The sequence below is a fragment of the Euleptes europaea genome, chromosome 6 (assembly GCF_029931775.1).
Source record: "Euleptes europaea isolate rEulEur1 chromosome 6, rEulEur1.hap1, whole genome shotgun sequence".
NCBI classification, from domain to species: domain Eukaryota; kingdom Metazoa; phylum Chordata; class Lepidosauria; order Squamata; family Sphaerodactylidae; genus Euleptes; species Euleptes europaea.
The window spans coordinates 11,785,855-11,805,015 of NC_079317.1; the positions used below are offsets into that span (position 1 = coordinate 11,785,855).

Consider the following 19,161-nt stretch of genomic DNA (forward strand, 5'->3'; position numbering starts at 1 on the left):
CCCACACTGCCTCTCAAGGGCTGTGGGTTTTTCTTTTGTTTTTTGCTACTGGACCTGAATCTATTCCTTTAACGTCAGTCTGAGACACAGAAATTAACTGCATAGCCCTCTTTCTCCCCCATTTTTTCCATGCCAAAAAAGGAGGTTGAAATTCTCCGTGTCAGGCTGCTGAATCTTACCATTAGTAGCACACTCATAATTACGTCATAAATTGTAATATTTGCCAGTTCCTGAGAAGGCATCCATGGAATCATAGAATCATAGAGCTGGAAGGGACCACCAGGGTCATCTAGTCCAACCCCCTGCACAATGCAGGAAATTAACAACTACCTCCCCTCCACGTCCCCAGTGACCCCAACCCTCCCCCCACCATGCAGGATCCCACAATCAAAGCACTCCCAACAGATGGTCATCTAGCCTCTGCTTAAAGACCTCCAAAGACTGGGACTCCATCACCCTCTGAGGCAGTGCATTCCACCATCGACCAGCTCTTACTGTCAGGAAGTTCTTCCTAATGTTTAGGTGGAATCGCTTTTCTCTTGGTTTAAATTTATTACTTCGTGTCCTAGTCTCTGAAGCAACAGAGAACAAGCTAGTTCCCTCATCAACATGACATCCCTTCAAATATTTAAACATGGCTATCATGTCTCCCCTCAACCTTCTCTTCTCCAAACTAAACAAACCCAACTCTCTAAGTCTCTCCTCATAGGGCATGGATTCCAGACCTTTGACAATTCTGGTCGCCCTCCTCTGGACATGCTCCAACTTGTCAACATCCTTCTTAAATTGTGGAGCCCAAAACTGGACACAGCATTCCAAGTGAGGTCTGACCAATGCAGAATACAGTGGTAGTATTACTTCCCTTGATCTAGACACAATACTCCTATTGATGCAGCCCAGAATTGCATTGGCCTTTTTAGCCGCCATATCACACTGTGTGTTGACTCATGTTCAGTTTGTGGTCCACTAAGACTCCCAGATCTCTTTCACATGTACTGTTGTCAAGCCAATTATCTCCGATCCTGTACCTGTGCCTTATGTTGTTTCTGCCTAGGTGAAGTACCTTACACTTCTCCCTATTGAAATCCATTTTAATACTTATGGCCCAGCTCTCCAGTCTATCAAGGTCATTCTGAACTCTGACCCTATCCTCTGGGTATTAACTACCCCTCCTAACTTGGTGTCATCCGCAAATTTGATTAGCATGCTCCTTATCCCGTCATCCAAGTCATTTATAAAAGTATTAAATAGTACTGGTCCCAGGACAGACCCCTTTGGTACCCCACTGGTCACTCCTCTCTAGGATGTTGTGCCATTAATGAGCACCCTTTGGGTTTGGTTGGTCAACCAATTACCAATCCACCTAACAGTAGCAGTGTCCAGCCCACATTTTACTAGCTTTGTTTCAAGAAGATCATGGGGAACTTTATCAAAGGCTTTACTGAAATCAAGGTACACTACATCTACAGCATTCCCTTCATCTACCATACTTGCCATCTTTCAAAAAAAGATATTAGTTTGGCATGACCTATTTTTGAGAAACCCATGTTGACTGTCAGTGAGCACGGCATTTCTTTCTAAGTGCTTACAGACCATCTGTTTAATTATCTGCTCTAGTATTTTACCTGGTATTGATGTCAGGCTGACTGGGCTATAATTGTTTGGGATTTCTTCCCCCCCCCTTTTTAAAGATGGGGACCACATTTGCCCTCCTCCTGTCTGCTGGAACTTCTTCTGTTCTCCATGAATTCTCAAAGATTATTGCCAGTGGTTCTGAAATCACTTCAGCCAGTTCTTTTAACACCCTTGGATGCAGTTTGTCCGGCCCCGGAGACTTGAATTCATTGAGAGTAGCCAGGTATTCCCGTACTATCTCAGTGTCTATACTATGCTGTAATTTCCCTATTGTGTCCTCTGCTCCATCATTCCCAAGTTGAGCACTATTCCCCTTTTGGGAGAAGACTGATACAAACAAGGAGTTAAGTAATTCTACCTTTTCTGCCTCCCCTGTTAATAACTCACCGTCCTCAGTAATGGACAGTAATGGGATTCTCAGCTGTGTAACTGTTTTAATTATGATTTCAATAATCCGGTTGCAACAGGATGTAGATATGCTAGCCAAGCCTGATTTTCTTTTTTTGCTATTCAGTCACTGAATGCAGGGAAGTCCTCTGGACTGCTGCAGTGACAGAAAGGACTTACTCGCCGCAAAGGGAGGCAGGAGCCGATGCGTCAACATCACGGGCAGAAGTGATGTCATCACGCTACCAACGATCATGGGGATTCTCTGGTATTTGGGCAAAAACTCTATGGTAGAAGCCACTTTGACCATAGAGTTTTGCCCAAATACCAGAGCATCCCTGTTGTCAGCTATGTGATGACGTCACTTTTGGAAGTGATGTCAACATGTCGGCACCAGCCCACATTTGCAGCTAGTAAGTTCCCTCACCAGCTGGCTGAACGGTGCTAGGGAAAGGGGACTTGGAGCAGGGGATGGGCACTGGGAAGAAAGGCAGAGTATAAATGCACTAAATAAAACAAATAAAAACATCCTTTGCCTAATCATTTTCTGCCTGGTGTGGCTCCAACTCCAGAAGTAGGGTTGCCAGGTCCCTCTTCGCCACCAGTGGGAGGTTTTGGGGGTGGAGCCTGAGGAGGAAGGGGTTTGGGGAGGGACTTCAATGCCATAGAGTCCATTTGCCAAAGCAGCCATTTTCTCCAGGTGAACTGATCTCTATCGGCTGGAGATCCATTGTAATTGTGGGAGATCTCCAGCTAGTACCTAGAGGTTGGCAACCCTAACTCAAGATGAGTTTGGCGCCTTCTTCCATAAAAAGGAACCTTCCTCCAGAAGACGAAACACTTCCATTGCAGGAAGGCACATTAGAACAGAGTAAGGTGGCTTTGAAAGGGGACTAGACAGAGTTATGGAGAAGAGATCTGTCAGTGGCTACTCACCATGGTGACTAAAGGGAACCTCCATGTCCAGAGGCAGTCAACCTCTGAATCCCAGTGCCAGGAGGCAACATCAGAGGGAAGGTGTCAGCCTCTATGTTCTGTTATTGGACCTCTAGAGAAATTAGTTGGCCTCTGTGTGAGACAGGATGCTGGACTAGATGGACCACTGGTCTGATCCAGCAGGGCTCATCTGATGCTCTAATGAAGGCCTCAGCCTCTATGCCCTGTTGTGGGACCTTCAGAAAAACTTGTTGGCCACTATATGAGATTTTGGACTAGATGGACCACTGGTTTGATCCAGCAGGGCTCTTATGATGTTCTAATGAAGGCCTCGGCCTCTGTGCCCTGTGGTTGGCCCTCCAGAGGAACTGATCAGCCACTTCATAAGACAAGATGCTGGACTAGATAGACCACTGGTCTGATCCAGCAGAGCTCTTCTGTTGTGCTAACGAAGGCCTCGACCTCTGTGTTCTGCTGTTGGACCTCCAGGGGAACTGGTTGGCTACTGTGTGAGACAGGATTTTGGACTAGATGGACCACTGGTCTGATCCAGCAGGGCTCTTCTGATGTTCTAATGAAGGCGTCTGCCTCTATGCCCTGTGGTTGGCCCTGCAGAGGAATTGGTGGGCCATTTTGTGAGACAGGATGTTGGACTGGATGGCCCACTGGTCTGAGCCAGCAGATCTCTTCTTAGGTTCTAATGTTTCACACTTAGGTAAGTGATATGGTTGGATATGCCCCTTTAAGTTGCATTTGGGAGGAGATAGCAGAGAGACCCTGGTTTTGGTGCAGGCTCTTTCCCCCCTCTCTCACGAAGCGGAAAAAAAAATTCCAGCACAGATCAGAGCAATTCCCTTCTCCATTTTACAGTGCACTTCATTAGCACCTCCTCGATGTAAATCCCCATTAAAATCTGTCTGTGGAAACAGTTTCCATATTAGAGGATATTAATGTCATGTTATTTTGCTTATTTTTTTTTTAATAAGGGCGGCTTAGCACATAAATTCTTAGCATTTCCAGTACATTAAGCCGAGCGGTGCTTTGAGTATTATGATGATACACCTGCTAAGGAAGGTTATTTAGCTTAAGCGCTAATTTTTTTATGCCTATCTGCAACCTGGAAAAAAAAGAAACCCAGATCATAATTTCATTCGGATTATCGAATGCAGAACTGTGGCAATGCATCCTGAGACAAAACAGCTCAATTTGAGTGACAGTAAAAGTCTACGGGCGATTCCTCTGGTTAATTAGGAGAGAACTCACTTTAGTAACAAGATGATTTCTTAACCCTTCTACACATAATTGCCTCGGAAGAAGTAAGAAATGTCCCTGACCTTTATGCGCTCTCTTGCGGTAAAAGAAGGCCAATGGTTCTCTGTGGTTTCAAATCGCCTTACATTTGGGTTTTTATGTAGTCAAATTAAATTTTATTTAAAATGACAGTGGGGTTGTGGAAGCAAAGGGGAAGGGGGAAAATACGGCATATCCAAGGTAGGGCTGCCAGCTCCATGTTGGGAAATACCTGGAGATTTGGGGGGGGTGGAGCCTGAGGAGGGCAGGGACTTCAATGGGGTATAATGCCATAGAGTCCATATGAACACATGAAGCTGCCTTATACTGAATCAGACCCCTGGTCCATCAGAGTCAGTATTGTCTACTCAGACTGGCAGCGGCTCTCCAGGGTCTCAGGCAGGGGTCTTTCACATCACCTGCTTGCCCTTTAACTGGAGATGTTGGGAATTGAACCTGGGACCGCCAAGCAGATGTTCTGCCACTGAGCCACAGCCCCTCCCTTAAACAGGGTCGGCTCTGGTCAGTACTTGGATGGGAGGCCACCAAGGAATACCAGGGTCGCTATTCAGAGGCAGGCAATGGCCAACCACCTCTGCTCATACCTTACCTTGAAAATGCTACAGGGTCGTCATAGGTTGGCTGCGACTTGACAGCACTTTCCACCACCATGCTAGAAACATAGATATAGGTTTATGCTAGGATTCTTGGGATCATAAGAGCTGTAAATGGCTGTATAGCACTGCATTGAATATGATATATCAAAGAAGCAGCCCTGATGGATTGGACAAACTAATCCTGAACACATGAAGCTGCCTTATACTGAATCAGACCCTCCGTCCATCAAAGTCAGTATTGTCTACTCAGACCGGCAGCGGCTCTCCAGGGTCTCAAGCAGGGGTCTTTCACATCACCTACTTGCCTAGTCCCTTTAACTGGAGATGCCGGTGATTGAACCTGGGACCTTCTGAATGCCAAGCAGATGCTCTACCACTGGGCCATGGCCCCTCCCCATCTTCCAAAGCAGCCATTTTCTCCTGGTGAATCAATCATTGTCCCCTGGAGATCAGTTGGAATAGCGGGAGATCCCCAGCCACCACCCGGAGGTTGGCATCCCTAGGGTAATGGGGTCAAAATGACCTCAAGCGTGGTAATAATTTTTATTTTAAAACCCAAGGGGCTTTGGCTCCATGGCTAGGGTTGCCAGCTCTGGGTTGGGAAATACCTGGAGATTTTGGGGTGGAACCAGAGGAGGGCGGGGTTTGGGGAGAGGAGGGACTTCAGCAGGGTATAATGCTAGAGGGTCCACCGTCCAAAGCAGCCAAACCCAGCCAAGGTATTTATTATGGTCCACAACCAGCAAATACCAAAGCAGCCATTTTCTCTGGGGGAACTGATGTTGGTCGCCTGGAGATCAGTTGTAATAGCAGGAGATGTTCAGGTGCCCCCTGGAGATTGGCAACCCTATCCATGACAGAGTAGAGGCTTTGCACATTGAAATTCTGGGGCCAGGCCCTTGGTGTCTCCAGTTGAGGGCTCCAAGGTGAAAGATGCTTGGTAAGATCTTTCTCTGCAAGGGCCACGGAGGGGAGCGGGCTGGGAGGACAAATTTCTAGGGGTTCTGGTCCCATTGTTGCCCAGGGAATCCAGCTAGATGCTTTCACGCAACGTTTGGGGCAAGATGTGAGTGTTGCATGAGGAGTCCAGAGTGAATCTTTATCTAGGGGTCCCTGGTGGCTCTTAGGAGTCCTGTTCTCTTCTTGAGAGCCAGTGTGGTGTAGTTGAGAGCTGTGGCTTGGAGTGGTGGACTCTGATCTGGAGAACCAGGTTTGATTCCCCACTCCTACACATGAAGCCAGCTGGGTGACCTTGGGCTAGTCACAGCTCTTTCAGCCACACCTACCTCACAGGGTGTCTGTTGTGGGGAGGGGAAGGGAAGGTGATTGTAAGCTGGTTTGATTCTTCCTTAAGTGGTAGAGAAAGTCGGTATATAAAAACCAACTCCTCCTCCTCCTCCTCCTCCTCCTCCTTGAAACTATTAGACAGCTCAGTAGAAGTCAGCCTCGTCTACTCACAGTGCTGTTGAGAGAAAGAAGTATGAAACGTTCCGTATCAATTTCATACATTCTGATATTAAATCAAAGCCCCTGTCAGCTATGTGTCATTTTTAATCTAAAAAATCACTCTTGATTTAACGAGGGTCTATTTGATTAGCAAAATGCCTTCGATGCATGCCAGCGGGTTAGAGCAACGTGCAGCTGTTGATAAAATATTTATACTTTTAATACCATCTCCCGCTGCTTGACCTTATGATGAGCAAGCAAAAGGGAGGGACAGAAGGAGAGGGGGGGTCGTTTCTTTTGGATGCGTGGTTATTTAAGTTCTTGCAGAGCAAGGACTCCACAGATGGGCTTGGGAAAGCTGGGCCCTCCTTAAAAGTTTAAGTGGGAGGGGAGTTCTTTGGGAGAAGATTGGTAATGGTAGCTGAGCTTCCCTAGAAAAAAACTTGCCCACCACAATCAGGGCTCAAACCATATTCCTCTAGATACAGTACAAGCATAGCGCACACATACACCCGGGACACATCTAATACATTCATTCAAGGATGCTCTATAACCTGCTGGTACAGCTAGGGATGCCCTGACCTGGATGGCCCAGGCTAGCCTGATCTCGTCAGATCTCAGAAGCTAAGCAGGGTCAGTCCTGGTTAGTGTTTGGATGGGAGACCACCAAGGAATACCAGGGTTGCTGTGCAGAGGAAGGCACTGGCAAACCACCTCTGTTAGTCTCTTGCCATGAAAACCCAAAAAAAGGGGTTGCCATAAGTCGACTGCGACTTGACGGCACTTTACACACACACACACACGGCTAGGGGATGCCAGGTCCCTCTTCGCCATCAGCAGGAGACCTTGGGGACATAGCCTGAGGAGGGCGGGAAGAGACCACAGCAGGGTATATTGCCATTGGAGTTCACCCTCCAAAGCAGCCATTTTCTCCAGGGGAACTGGTTGTTGTAGTTGAGGGGGGACATGATTGCTCTCTTTAAGTATTTGAATGGCTGTCCCTTAGATGGGTTGCCAGGTCCCTCTCCGCTATCGGCGGGAGATTTTTGGGGCGGAGCCTGAGGAGGGCGGGGTTTGGGAGAGGAGGGACTTCAATGCCATAGAGTTCAATTGCCAAAGCAGCCATTTTCTCCAGGTGAACTGATCTCTTTCGGCTGGAGATCAGTTGCAATAGCAGGAGATCTTCTGCTATTACCTGGAGGTTGGCAACCCGACCCTTAGAGGAGGGCAGGGAGCTGTTCCTGTGGGCAGCAGAGGACAGGACTTACAACAATGGGTTTAAATTGTGGGAGAAAAGGAACCAGCTGGATATCAGGGAATTTTTTTTTCAGTTGAGTTGTTCAGTAGTGGAATTGGCTACCTAGGGAGGGGTGAGCTCCCCCTCACTGGCCATCTTTAAGCAGAGGGTGGACAAGTACTTGTCAGGGATGCTCTAGGCTGATCCTTCATTATGCTGGGGGTTGGACTAGATGGCCTGTATGGCCCCTTCCAACTCTATGATTCTATTATTCATGTCTGGAGATCACTTGTAATTCCCAGAGATCTCCAGGCCCCACCTGGAGGCTGGCAACCCGAGCTGATCCTGCTCCCTAAAAACACTCCCCAGAATCTTCTGCAACACAGAGGGATGCCTTGGCAGACCAGCCAATGTGAAAAGTTCTCCTAGGTGGTAGAAAGTTTGCAAATCAGAAATGAATGTAGGGAAGACGTAACCAGCAGCATGCCTGGGTCATTCCTTCACGCTTCTCTCTAAGTAATTTAAATCCTCTTATCCTAAGAGGTGGAACGTGTTTTCCATTCTCCGCGACGGCAACGGCTGTTTTTAAACCACGCGGGAAAAGCATTTCCTACAAAGCAGTGCTTTTATTTCCCCCTTTCGAGAGACTGAATTAACGGTATTGGGAAGCGCTGAAGCAGCAGCAACACCATAATTTTTTAATAGCCTGGAAGGCTCAGGCTGCTTGTTTAGCAATTGATAAAAATAACCTCTGGAGGGTTTTTATTAAAAAAAAAAATTTGATCCCTGCCCAGGACAGCAAAGAGCTGCTGACTACAGCGCCAGCAGCCAGCAGCCAGAAGAACACTCCCATTCCTAATGCAGCAAGCAAAACTGTCCAACTCAAGAGCAGGATAAAGAATCGATTTTCCGTTTCCTTGACATGAAGGGCTGCTCGGTAACTAACGCTGATCCGTGCCATCAGAAATCCGCTTAAAAAAATAAAATAAAAAAGATTATATATATATATATATATATATATATAAAATTTAAAAAAGAGTAAAACATACATACAATACAAACATCCCAGTAATTACATCATCCCAAGGAAGCTAATATTTGAAGCATTTTAACATCATATAACAAATTGTCATAGAACAACATAATTGCTATCAGTATTCTATATTATACTTATCTTAAAGTTACGATTCTAAATAATGGGACAACTTTTATATAACCATTTTTTATTTTATGCTAGTCGTTTTTTACGTTATTGATACTGTTTTATGAAATTCATTTTTATATCAACCCTACATCATGCTGTTAGAAGAAGAGTTGGTTTTTATATGCTGACTTTCTCTACCACTTAAGGGAGAATCAAACCGGCTTACGATCACCTTCCTTTCGCCTCCCCACAACAGACACCCTGTGAGGTAGGTGGGGCTGAGAGAATGTGACTTGCCCAAGGTCACCCAGCTGGCTTTGTGTGTAGGAGCGGGGAAACAAATCCAGTTCACCAGATTAGCGTCCGCCACTCATGTGGAGGAGTGGGGAATCAAACCCGGTTCTCCAGATCAGACTCCACAACTCCAGACCACTGCTCTTAACCACTACACCATGCTGGCTGCTAATTCTTTTTATTACTACTTAGCTTAGCTACTTAAATTTACTTCTATGGTCTACAATCTATAATCTGCTATGTACACTTAAGAATTTAGCTTAACATAATCAAAATACAGCTTCCATCTTTCCTGAAATTCTCCCATCGGTCTTCTATTTAATATATGACTGAGTTATGCCATCACTGCATATTCAGCCATCCGCTTTTGATGCATGATGGCTTCAGCAAGCATTTCACAGGGCAATGCATAAGCACACGAAGCTGCCTTCGACTGAATCAGACCATCCGTCTATCCAGGTCAATATTGTCTTCTCAGATGGGCAGCAGCTATCCAGGGTCTCAGGCAAAGGTCTTTCACATCACCTCCTACTTGATCCTTTTGGCTGGAGATGCCAGGGAGTGAACCTGGGACCTTCTGCATGCCAACAGATGCTCTGCCACTGAGCCATGGCCCCTCCTAGAGGCCATATGCCAGCCCTTGGCCCATATTAGAAAAATTTTTTACAGTAAGAGTTGTTCAACAGTGGAATCGGCTACCTGGGGAGGTGGTGAGCTCCCCCTCACTGGCAGTCTTTAAGCAGAGGCTGGACAAACACCTGCCAGGGATGGTCTAGGCTGATCCTGCATTAAGCAGGGGGTTGGACTGGTTAAGAGCACTGTGGCGCAGAGTGGTACGCTGCAGTACTGCAGTCCAAGCTCTGCTCACAACCCGAGTTCGATCCCAAAGGAAGTTGGTTTCAGGTTGCCTGCTCAAGGTTGACTCAGCCTTCCATCCTTCCAAGGTCGGTAAAATGAGTACCCAGCTTGCTGGGGGTAAAGGGAAGATGACTGGGGAAGGCACTGGCAAACCACCCTGTAAAACAAAAGTCTGCCTAGTAAACGTCGGGATGTGATGTCACCCCATGGGTCAGGAATGACCCGGTGCTCGCACAGGGAACCTTTACCATTTACCTTTTGGACTAGATGGCCTGTACAGCACTTTCCAACCTTGTGATTCTATGAGTCAATCTATCTCTTGTTGGGTCTTGCTCTTTTCCTGCTGCCTTCCACTTTTCCTAGCATGATTGTCTTTTCCAGTGACGCTTGTCTTCTCATAATGTGACCAAAGCTTGATAGCCTCATTTGAGTCATTTTAGCTTCTAGGGAATTAAAGAGTAGATAAAGGTTTATTCAGGAGCTGACATACTTGATAGTGAAGAGGAGAGAGAGATAGGGTCCTGACTACATCACCAGCTGAGAGAGAGAGAGAGAGAAAGCAAGAGTGGAACCTCTGAGAAGATGGAAGGTATCGCCCTAAGAGTAACAATCTGGAGACAGACAAAGAATGACACTTAACAGGAGAAAAGGCGATGACCGCTCTCTCCTATCTGACTGCCCTCTTGCTGCCCCTGCAGGGACTTCTCTTCTTCTTTGTACACCAGACTTTGCCTATTTCAACACTTTGTGTGGTTTTGTTTAAATTATAAAAGTGTATGTATGTATGTATGTATGTATGTATGTATGTATGTATGTATGTGAGCCAGTATGGTGTAGTGGTTAAGAGCAGTGGTTTGGAGTGGTGAAGTCTGATCTGGAGAACCAAGTTTGATTCCCCACTCCTCCACATGAGTGGCTGGAGGCTAATCTGGTGAACTGGGTTTGTTTCCCCACTCCTACACATGAAGCCAGCTGGGTGACCTTGGGCAAGTCACACTTTCTCAGCCCCACCCACCTCACAGGGTGTCTGTTGTGGGGAGGCAAAATGAAGGTGATCATGAGCCGGTTTGATTCTCCCTTAAGTGGTAGAGAAAGTCGGCATATAAAAACCAACTCTTCTTCTTCTTCTTCTTCTTCTTCTTCTTCTTCTTCTTCTTCTTCTTCTTCTTCTTCTTCTTCCCCCCCAAAATAACCAGCAGGTTTTAAAGAACAGACATAGAAAAAAGTCCAGCAGACTCTTTGGCATCGTTTCAAGCTCTTTTAAGCTAAAAGTTCATGACTTTTTTTTTTTTTTAGAAAGCTTTGCAGAGCAAGATGCTGGGATGTTGTGACTCGGATGGCATAAAACAATTTCGGCAGGCAAGATTAGCTCCTTCAGACAGGGACGGTGTGACCTCCGAAAAACTCCACCGTCTGTGTTTTGAGAAATGCTGAGCAAGGCCGTCACATCCACTGGAAACTTTTAAGTACTCAAAAACCAGACTAGTCAGATTCAGGACATCAGAGATGCTCTAAGGCAGGGGTGTCGAACTCATTTTTTACCGGGTCTGGATATGACATAAATGTCACTTGGTCGGGCCAGGAAATGCGTATACCATAAAATTTAATGCCAGGTACCAGAGATGCAAACTTTATAGAAGACACAGGCAAAGCCAATTAATGATATTATTTTTAACTTTATTTTGTTTTACTTAAAATACAAACAGGCTTAAAACAATAACATTCTTATGGTGTTAAGATCAGGAGGGAGTAGGGTTGCCAACTAGGGCTGTTGAAATTTTTTTTGGTAAAATTCAGATTCGACAAAATTCGGCCTGTTTTTATTCGGGAAATGCCAAAGTCTGAACCCCCCCCTATTCGGATCCGTGGAATTCGGCATGAAATTCAGCGTTCCCGAATAAATTCGGCCGAATAAAGCATTTAAAACACATTCACTGCTTTCCGAGCTCTGGGAGGGTATTTTTGGAGGTAGAGGTCCCCAACCTTCAGGGTAGCTTGGAGGGACCCTACTTGCAAGAACCCCCAAGTTTGGTGAAGATTGGGTCAGGGGGTCCTGAGTTATGGGGTCTGGAAGGGGTCCCCCCATCCACCCATTGGAATGAATGGGAGCAGGCAATCCTTAATGTGCATCTAGAAAGTGGCAAATCCAAGGCAAAACCTCCCATTGTTTCTGGGGCAGCCAGAGAGAGACTCACCGACCCACACTGACCTCCAGGCAAAGGTGGCAACCAGTGAAAACAGCAACAATCACAGTCGCAAAGAGGAGATCAAGCCGTCCCCCCACCAGGACAGGTTCCCCCCCTTTGGCTCCCCCCCAACACAGTAGAAGCCAGTCCATGGCTTCTAAGAGCTGATGTAACTACGCCGAAAGTGCATCCCGCTCAAAGCGTAAGTAAACAGCGTAACTAGCATGGGTAACATATATTTTCATTTCAACACAGCCAAAGTTCATCTTGTAAAGCTATTAGCATAAGTGCGACCTGCACAAATTGCACATCTTCAGGATTGATAGATTTCATTCTGCTGGATTCAAATCTTCCACAGGAACAATCACACTCTCAAAGAGGAGATCAGCCCCCTCCCCAGGACAGGTAACCCCCTCCCCAAATCACACTTGCAGAGATCAAGCCCCCCCAGCAGAACAGCCCTCCCTGCAACCAGAAGATGCAAATTCCAAACGAAGGAGAAGAACGGGCCAGCCAGAAAGAGACTCACTGACATGGGATGTACTAAAACGAATGAAAGGCTAGCCCATTAGAAACAACAGGAACGGCTGCACAGCCCATTGGAAACAATAGGAGCTAGCCAGAGAGAGACTCACTGACCCACAGTTAACTCCACACGAAGTTGGCAACCGGTGAAAACAGCAGAAAGCACAGTCCCACACAGAGGCAATCAAGCCCACTATCCAGCAGAACAGGTAAACCCACCCCCCTTTGCTCCCCCCCCCCACAGAATCTGCTCCCTCACACACACACACAGGAAAAAAGTTATAAAGCCCCCAAATGGGTCAAACTGTGGATCTCTTCTAGCAGAAGCAGGGGTCAGGAGGAGTAATCATACTGATTCCAGCAAGCAGCAGCAGGTCAGCTCCGCTCAGGATCTCTCACGATCAGCACAGGTTCAGCACAGGAGCAGCAGCAATGGAAGGAATACAGACTCACACACACAGACTCTCTGGCCATTTCTGCCCGGGAGGTTTTGCCTTGGATTTGCCGCTCTCTAGATGCACATTTTCCTTGTCCAGATTGTCAAAACTCTGCATGGGGGCTTATTTTTGAGTTTTGACAATTTGGATGGGGAAAATGTGCATCTAGAGAACAGCAAATCCAAAGCAAAACCTCCCATGCATACATGGCCTCTCTCTCCCCCCCCCCCGGGTCACGCAGCAAACCAGGACAATGCACATGCACCCCCCCCACACACACGGGGCTCTCTCTCTCTCACACACACACACAGTCTCTCCTCCCCGGGCCACGCAGTGGGCCAGACTCACGCACTCATCCATGACTGATTGGTCAAAAGAAGACCCAGCTTTGCCACCTATTGGCCACGGGAGAATGCAGATTCAGGGTCGCCGAATCTGCCCAAATTTATTCAGCATCCGCCTGAACTTGCTGAGTTCGGCTTGCCATTTCCCCGCCTTTTTTTTGACTTCGGCTCTATCCAAACTGGAAACCGCCGAATCGGGGGAAATTTGGCTGTTTTTCATGTCGGATGGAACCGAATTGACAGCCCTATTGCCAACCTCCAGGTAGTAGCTGCAGATCTCCCACTATTACAACCAATAGAGATCAGTTTGCCTGGAGAAAAGGGCATTGAAGTCCCTCCCCTCCCCAAACCCCGCCCTCCTCAGGCTCCACCCTCAAAATCTCCAGGTATTTCCCAACCTGGCGCTAGCAACTGTAGGGGGGGGGTTTGCCCTGGCTGGTGAGTCCACAGTGGACTTGCCAGCCCAGATTGGGAAGGGGGGCATCTGCCTCGGCTGGCTCACGGGCCAGATAAGAGCTCTCAAGGGGCTGGATCCAGCCCCCGGGCCATATGTTTGACACCCCTAGTCTAAGGCATCGTATGATGACCAACCGTGATCTAGCTGTCCTGTCGGTGGAATATGCATCTGATCCAGCAGTAGGGGGGCCACCACGTTTTGCAACCACTGTGTGTATAAAGTGCCATCAAGTCACAGCCAACATATGGCAACCCCACAGGGTTTTCAAGGCAAGAGACAGACAAAGCTGGTTTGCCATTGCCTGCCCTGCATAGCGAACCTGGACTTCCTTGGGGGTCTCCTATCCAAATACCAACCAGGGATGTTCCTGCTTAGCTTCCAAAATCTGACGAGATCGGGCTGGCCTGGACCGTCCAGGTCCTGTGTGAACTCAATTTGGAAGCATTGCAGAGGTCCATTTTGGATCAGGGCCGCAGAGGAGGAAGAGCTCATTCTCCCCCCCCCCATATTTTTCCAACCTGAAACTGCTCCAGGGAGGCATTATTCACCCCATTAGGGGACTGCACGAGCCCTGAATGCTTGCATGTTCACCCCTTCCCAGAGCAAATAACACCCTTCTGACTGTGTTGTCAGGTCCCTCTTCGCCACCGGTGGGAGGTTTTGGGGGCAGAGCGTGAAAAGGGCAGAGTTGGGGAAAGGAGGGGCTTCAATGTCACAGAGTCTAATTGCCAAAGTGGCCATTTTCTCCAGGTGAACTGATCTCTATCGGTTGGAGATCAGTTGTCATAGCAGGAGATATCCAGCTAGTACCTGGAGGTTGGCAACCCTACCTTGCCCTTAGGAAAGGTGCTCCAATACTTTAAGAACTTTGATTCTCAGGATCCTGTGTTGCGATTTGAAAAAAAATCAAATATTTGATCACAGCCAATTTACAAAGGCCAAATGCCTCAAATAATGACCAGCCTGTGTGTAGTTTTGTTTATTGTTGCGACAGCCAATGGCCAGCAGAGAATTACAAAACAGTGCAGGTACATATATATTGTTAAGTAAAAGCAGAGAATAGAATAAGATATCCTAAAAAGGACAAGTTAAAATACATTTATCAACTTATTAAAATACCAGTAACAAAACAAAAACACATTATACCTTGGATCACCCATCACTCATCATCTGATGCATCACAAATAATATAACCTTTTTTGTTTTGAACATTCCTTTTGGTAACGGCCTTCCAACAAAATTTAGCTACATCGTAGGATATAGTGGGATTTAAACTCTCTTTAGAATATAGCGGGATTAAACTCTCTTTAGTTATAGATTTATGTAACAGGCCAAATCGTTGTAACCAGGGTTCAATTATGGATCTTCTAAGTTCCAAATAAAATTCGCAATGTAATAAAATGTGTGACAACAAGGACTCTTCCACTCCCATTGTACATAAAATTTTTCTCAGGAGTAAGCATCAATGTGCATCACGCAACTTACTTCTGAGTAGGGCACTGAATAAGGCTTCATTCTCTCTTTTGTCTCCCAATCCTGGGATGCAAATCCCTGTTGGTTTAAATGGCCATTTATGTAGGGCTGTTTCCCTCGCCGTCACCCCCACCGACTACTTCGGGGCTTCCTTTTGATTATGCATGCCTTTCCTGACCATCAGAGGTCACCTCGCACTCCCCGCGTATTTCCACACATTTTGCCCGTGCTTTCCGAATGCTGTTTTAGCCAGAATCTGGAAAACGTGGGCAAAATACGTGGAAACATGCGGGGAGTGCAACCCGACCTCCGATGGGTGGAAAAGGCATGCATAATCAAAAGGAAGCCCCAAAGCACTAGGCGGGGTGACCACGAGGTAACAGCCCTGCATAAATGGCCAATGTTACTTCCACAAGTGCTTTGTGCAGGATTTTGTTGGAGAGGCAACTCAAATTTTCTACTGAGCTTTTGTTTAATGTTGCATTTCTGAGTGTACATTGTTCCACATTGAGAGATGGAAAAATAGGGCAGTTTTTATAACTGGTAGGCGGTATGTTAATAAACAGAATTTAACACACTGCAATATGTTTCATGATACTGTCTGCTGCCAAGCAACGCTAATTTAAAAATAGCGAAGAGTACATTTTTCTCCCCTCTTTGAAAGAAAATAATGTGCCACAACAATTTCAGTTCTATGCGTGGTTTCTTGGAAGTATCTTCCATGTGCCATTTATGCATGGTTGTTTCTTTGTGGTCCCCCTGCCTACTGCTTTGGGGCTTTGCTTTGATTATGCTTGCATTTTTCAACAGTCAGAGGTTGCCTCACTCGCTCCGCACATTTTGCCTGTGCTTTCTGGATTCGTGTTTAGCCAGCATCCAGAAAACGTGGGGAAAACACGCTGTTGCTGGTGCCATGGCCGTGCCGGCAGAGGGGGGAGGCGCAGTCCCGCGGAGCTAGGCCACTGGTGGGACTGGCCTCGCTGCCAGCATGAATACGTGTAATCGCATGATTACATGCATTTACGTCGGCGGCAAGGTCACGCCGCCTCCTAACGACTTTCGGCCTGATTCTCAGGAATGGGCTGAAAGGCTCCCTTTGGGCCCCTCTCATGCTCTCAAGGACATACATAAAATGCTGGATTAGATTGGTTATGCTCATGGCGAGAGAAAATGGCAGAATATGCAGCAGTGGCCAAGCTGATTCATTTGTTGAACAAAAGACCTTTAGGAGAGCTGCAAAGGAAATGGGAATGTTATTATGATTATGCAAAACTGTAATTTTGTATGAGCATAATTAGAGCAAATAAGTATCTATTACTGATTGATTATCCAAGAATAGTATTGCATAGATTTTAAGGTGTTTAATAATAAGCAGGATATAGTCCTCAAGAAAGTAACTTGTTTTATGATTATGCTGAATTGCCATCTGGTATAAGTATTTGTAACGTAGATATGCTGAATATATTGCCTAGATTAATTAGTGGTCATTTAAAGAAAACTGTAGACTAGGTTTTAAGTGTGGTATGCATTAATTAAAAAATATTGATACAATATAGTATAATCAAAGGATATCAGATCAATTTTTAGTATAGATACTATCAATAAGTTAGTGGTTAACTATTGTAGAGAATGGTTTGTCATATGGCACATATTAGAAGGTTTGGAATGGTGTGTGTATGGTGTTTTGTAATGTAGTGTGTAGTGTTAAGAACATAAGAACATCAGAAAAGCCATGTTGGATCAGATCCAGGCCCATCAAGTCCAGCAGTCTGTTCACACAGTGGCCAACCAGGAGCCTCTACGAAGCCCACAAACAAGGCGACTGCAGCAGCACCATCCCGTCTGTGTTCCACAGCACCTACCGTATATACTCGCGTATAAGCCGAGTTTTTCAGCCCAAAAAAAGGGCTGAAAAAAGCCAACTCGGCTTATACGCGGGTCAATACGGTAGGGTAGGGGAGGGGGGAGGAGGGAGGAGGGAGGAGGGAGGAGGGAAGAGGGAAACTTACCACTGCAGCCATCCTTCGCTGCCGGCCCGCTCGCCTTCCCGCGGCCTGGGAGCGACCAGCGGGGCCTGCCTGGGAGCAGGCAGGCCTCGCGGCCGCCCCCCCACACACCCCGCCTCCCCCCCCGCCCCCCCCCCCCCGCCGCCGCCCCCGCCGCCTCCCCGCTCGCCTTCCTGCGGCCTGGGAGCGGCCAGCAGGGCCTGCCTGCTCCCAGGCAGGCCTCGCCGCCGCCCCCGCCCCCGCCGCCCCCGCCGCCCCCCCGCTGCTGCCGCCCCCCCCCGCCGCCGCCGGCCCGCTCGCCTGGGAGCGGCCAGCGGGGCCTGATTGGGAGCAGGCAGGCCTCGCCGCCGCCCCCCCGCCCCCCCGCCCCCACCGGCCCGCTTGCCTGGGAGCGGCCAGCGGGGCCTGCCTGGGAGCAGGCAGGCCTCGCCGCCGCCCCCGCCCGCCGCCCTCCCCGCCGCCACCGACCCGCTCGCCTGGGAGCGGCCAGCGAGGCCTGCCTGGGAGCAGGCAGGCCTTGCCGGCGCCCCCCCCGCCGCCCCCCCCGCCGCCGCCACCGGCCCGCTCGCCTGGGAGCGGCCAGCGGGGCCTGTCTGGGAGCAGGCAGGCCTCGCCGCCGCCGCCCCCCCGCCGCCGCCGCCGCCACCGCCGCCGCCGCTGCTCCCCCCCGCCGCTGCCGCTGCCACCGCCGCCGGCCCGCTCGCCTGGGAGCGGCCTGGGAGCGGCCAGCGGGGCCTGCCTGGGCGGCTGCCGGGCCCGTGCCGCTTTCCGCCGCCCGGAGCGGCCTGGGGGCGGCCTCCAGCGGCTGCAGGAAAGCCGCCCCCACCGGGCCCGCGCCGCTTTTCGCCGCCAGGAGCCGGTCAGGTAAGCCTGCGGGGGGGGGGGGAGTTATAAGCCGACCCTCGGCTTATACGCGGGTGCCTAATTTTTCCCCACTTTTGGCCACCCTAATGAGGGCCAACGGCACACTGTTCAATTACCTTTCTTGCGCTCTCCTCCATGTGCCTAATTCGTTTTATTGGAACGAACATTCAGAACATTCAGCCAGCCGAACCCAAGGCGCCGGCTGAACTAATGAGAACGACATTTCCAGTTTATGTGATCGCTGACTTTCTGTTCTCTTCCAGCTCTTCTTTATGCAACTATTTTTGGAAATGTCACCACCATTTTCCAACAAATGTATGCCAACACCAACCGCTACCATGAGATGTTGAACAACGTGAGGGATTTCTTAAAGTTGTACCAAGTCCCCAAAGGCCTTAGCGAGCGAGTCATGGATTATATCGTCTCCACGTGGTCCATGTCGAAAGGGATCGACACAGAGAAGGTATGAGCGTACACGGGGAACGTTCCATTTGCTAAATGATCCAAGTCTTTGTGCGTTGCCTAATACAGGGATGTCAAACTCAAATGTTACAAGGACCAGATATAACATAAATGTCACTTGGTCGGGCCATGCCATGCCTCGCCAGCCCAGATCGAGAGTGTGGGGAGCAGGCTGCCTCATCTGGCTTGCGGGCCAGATAAGAGCTCTCAAGGGGCCAGATCCGGCCCTCAGGCCTTATGTTTGACACCCCTGGCCTAGTATATTAAGCAGAACGATGCCAAGTGATCAATGCTAGTATTATCGGGGATGTTCATTCCCACATTAGTAAAGGAATAACTGGTGGGAAAAGCAATTTTCAGTATCGACAGTATTATAAATATTCAAGAGACAAAAATAATGACAACTATTAATGTTCCCAAGTGTTCAGAAATGTAACTGCTGCTGTCTACATCTTCTGCTTTTCACAGTTGCATGATGTAGCAGTGGAAGGGGAGGGAGATAGTGAAACGGCAAATGGAGAGAGACAGTGAGTCAGAACATCATGTACATGTTAGGAACAGTA

The 19,161-nt window shown here is 48.2% G+C and overlaps 1 protein-coding gene across 2 annotated transcripts in view; it reads left to right on the forward strand.

Annotated features, from left to right (window-relative positions):
• KCNH5 (potassium voltage-gated channel subfamily H member 5) overlaps positions 1-19,161 on the forward strand; it is a 203,195-nt gene that overhangs the window by 121,821 nt on the left and 62,213 nt on the right. For both annotated transcript variants that reach the window (XM_056851652.1, XM_056851653.1), the window contains one exon: positions 18,400-18,599. In XM_056851652.1, coding sequence (XP_056707630.1) covers positions 18,400-18,599 — 200 coding nt within the window. The remainder of the gene's footprint in view (positions 1-18,399; positions 18,600-19,161) is intronic.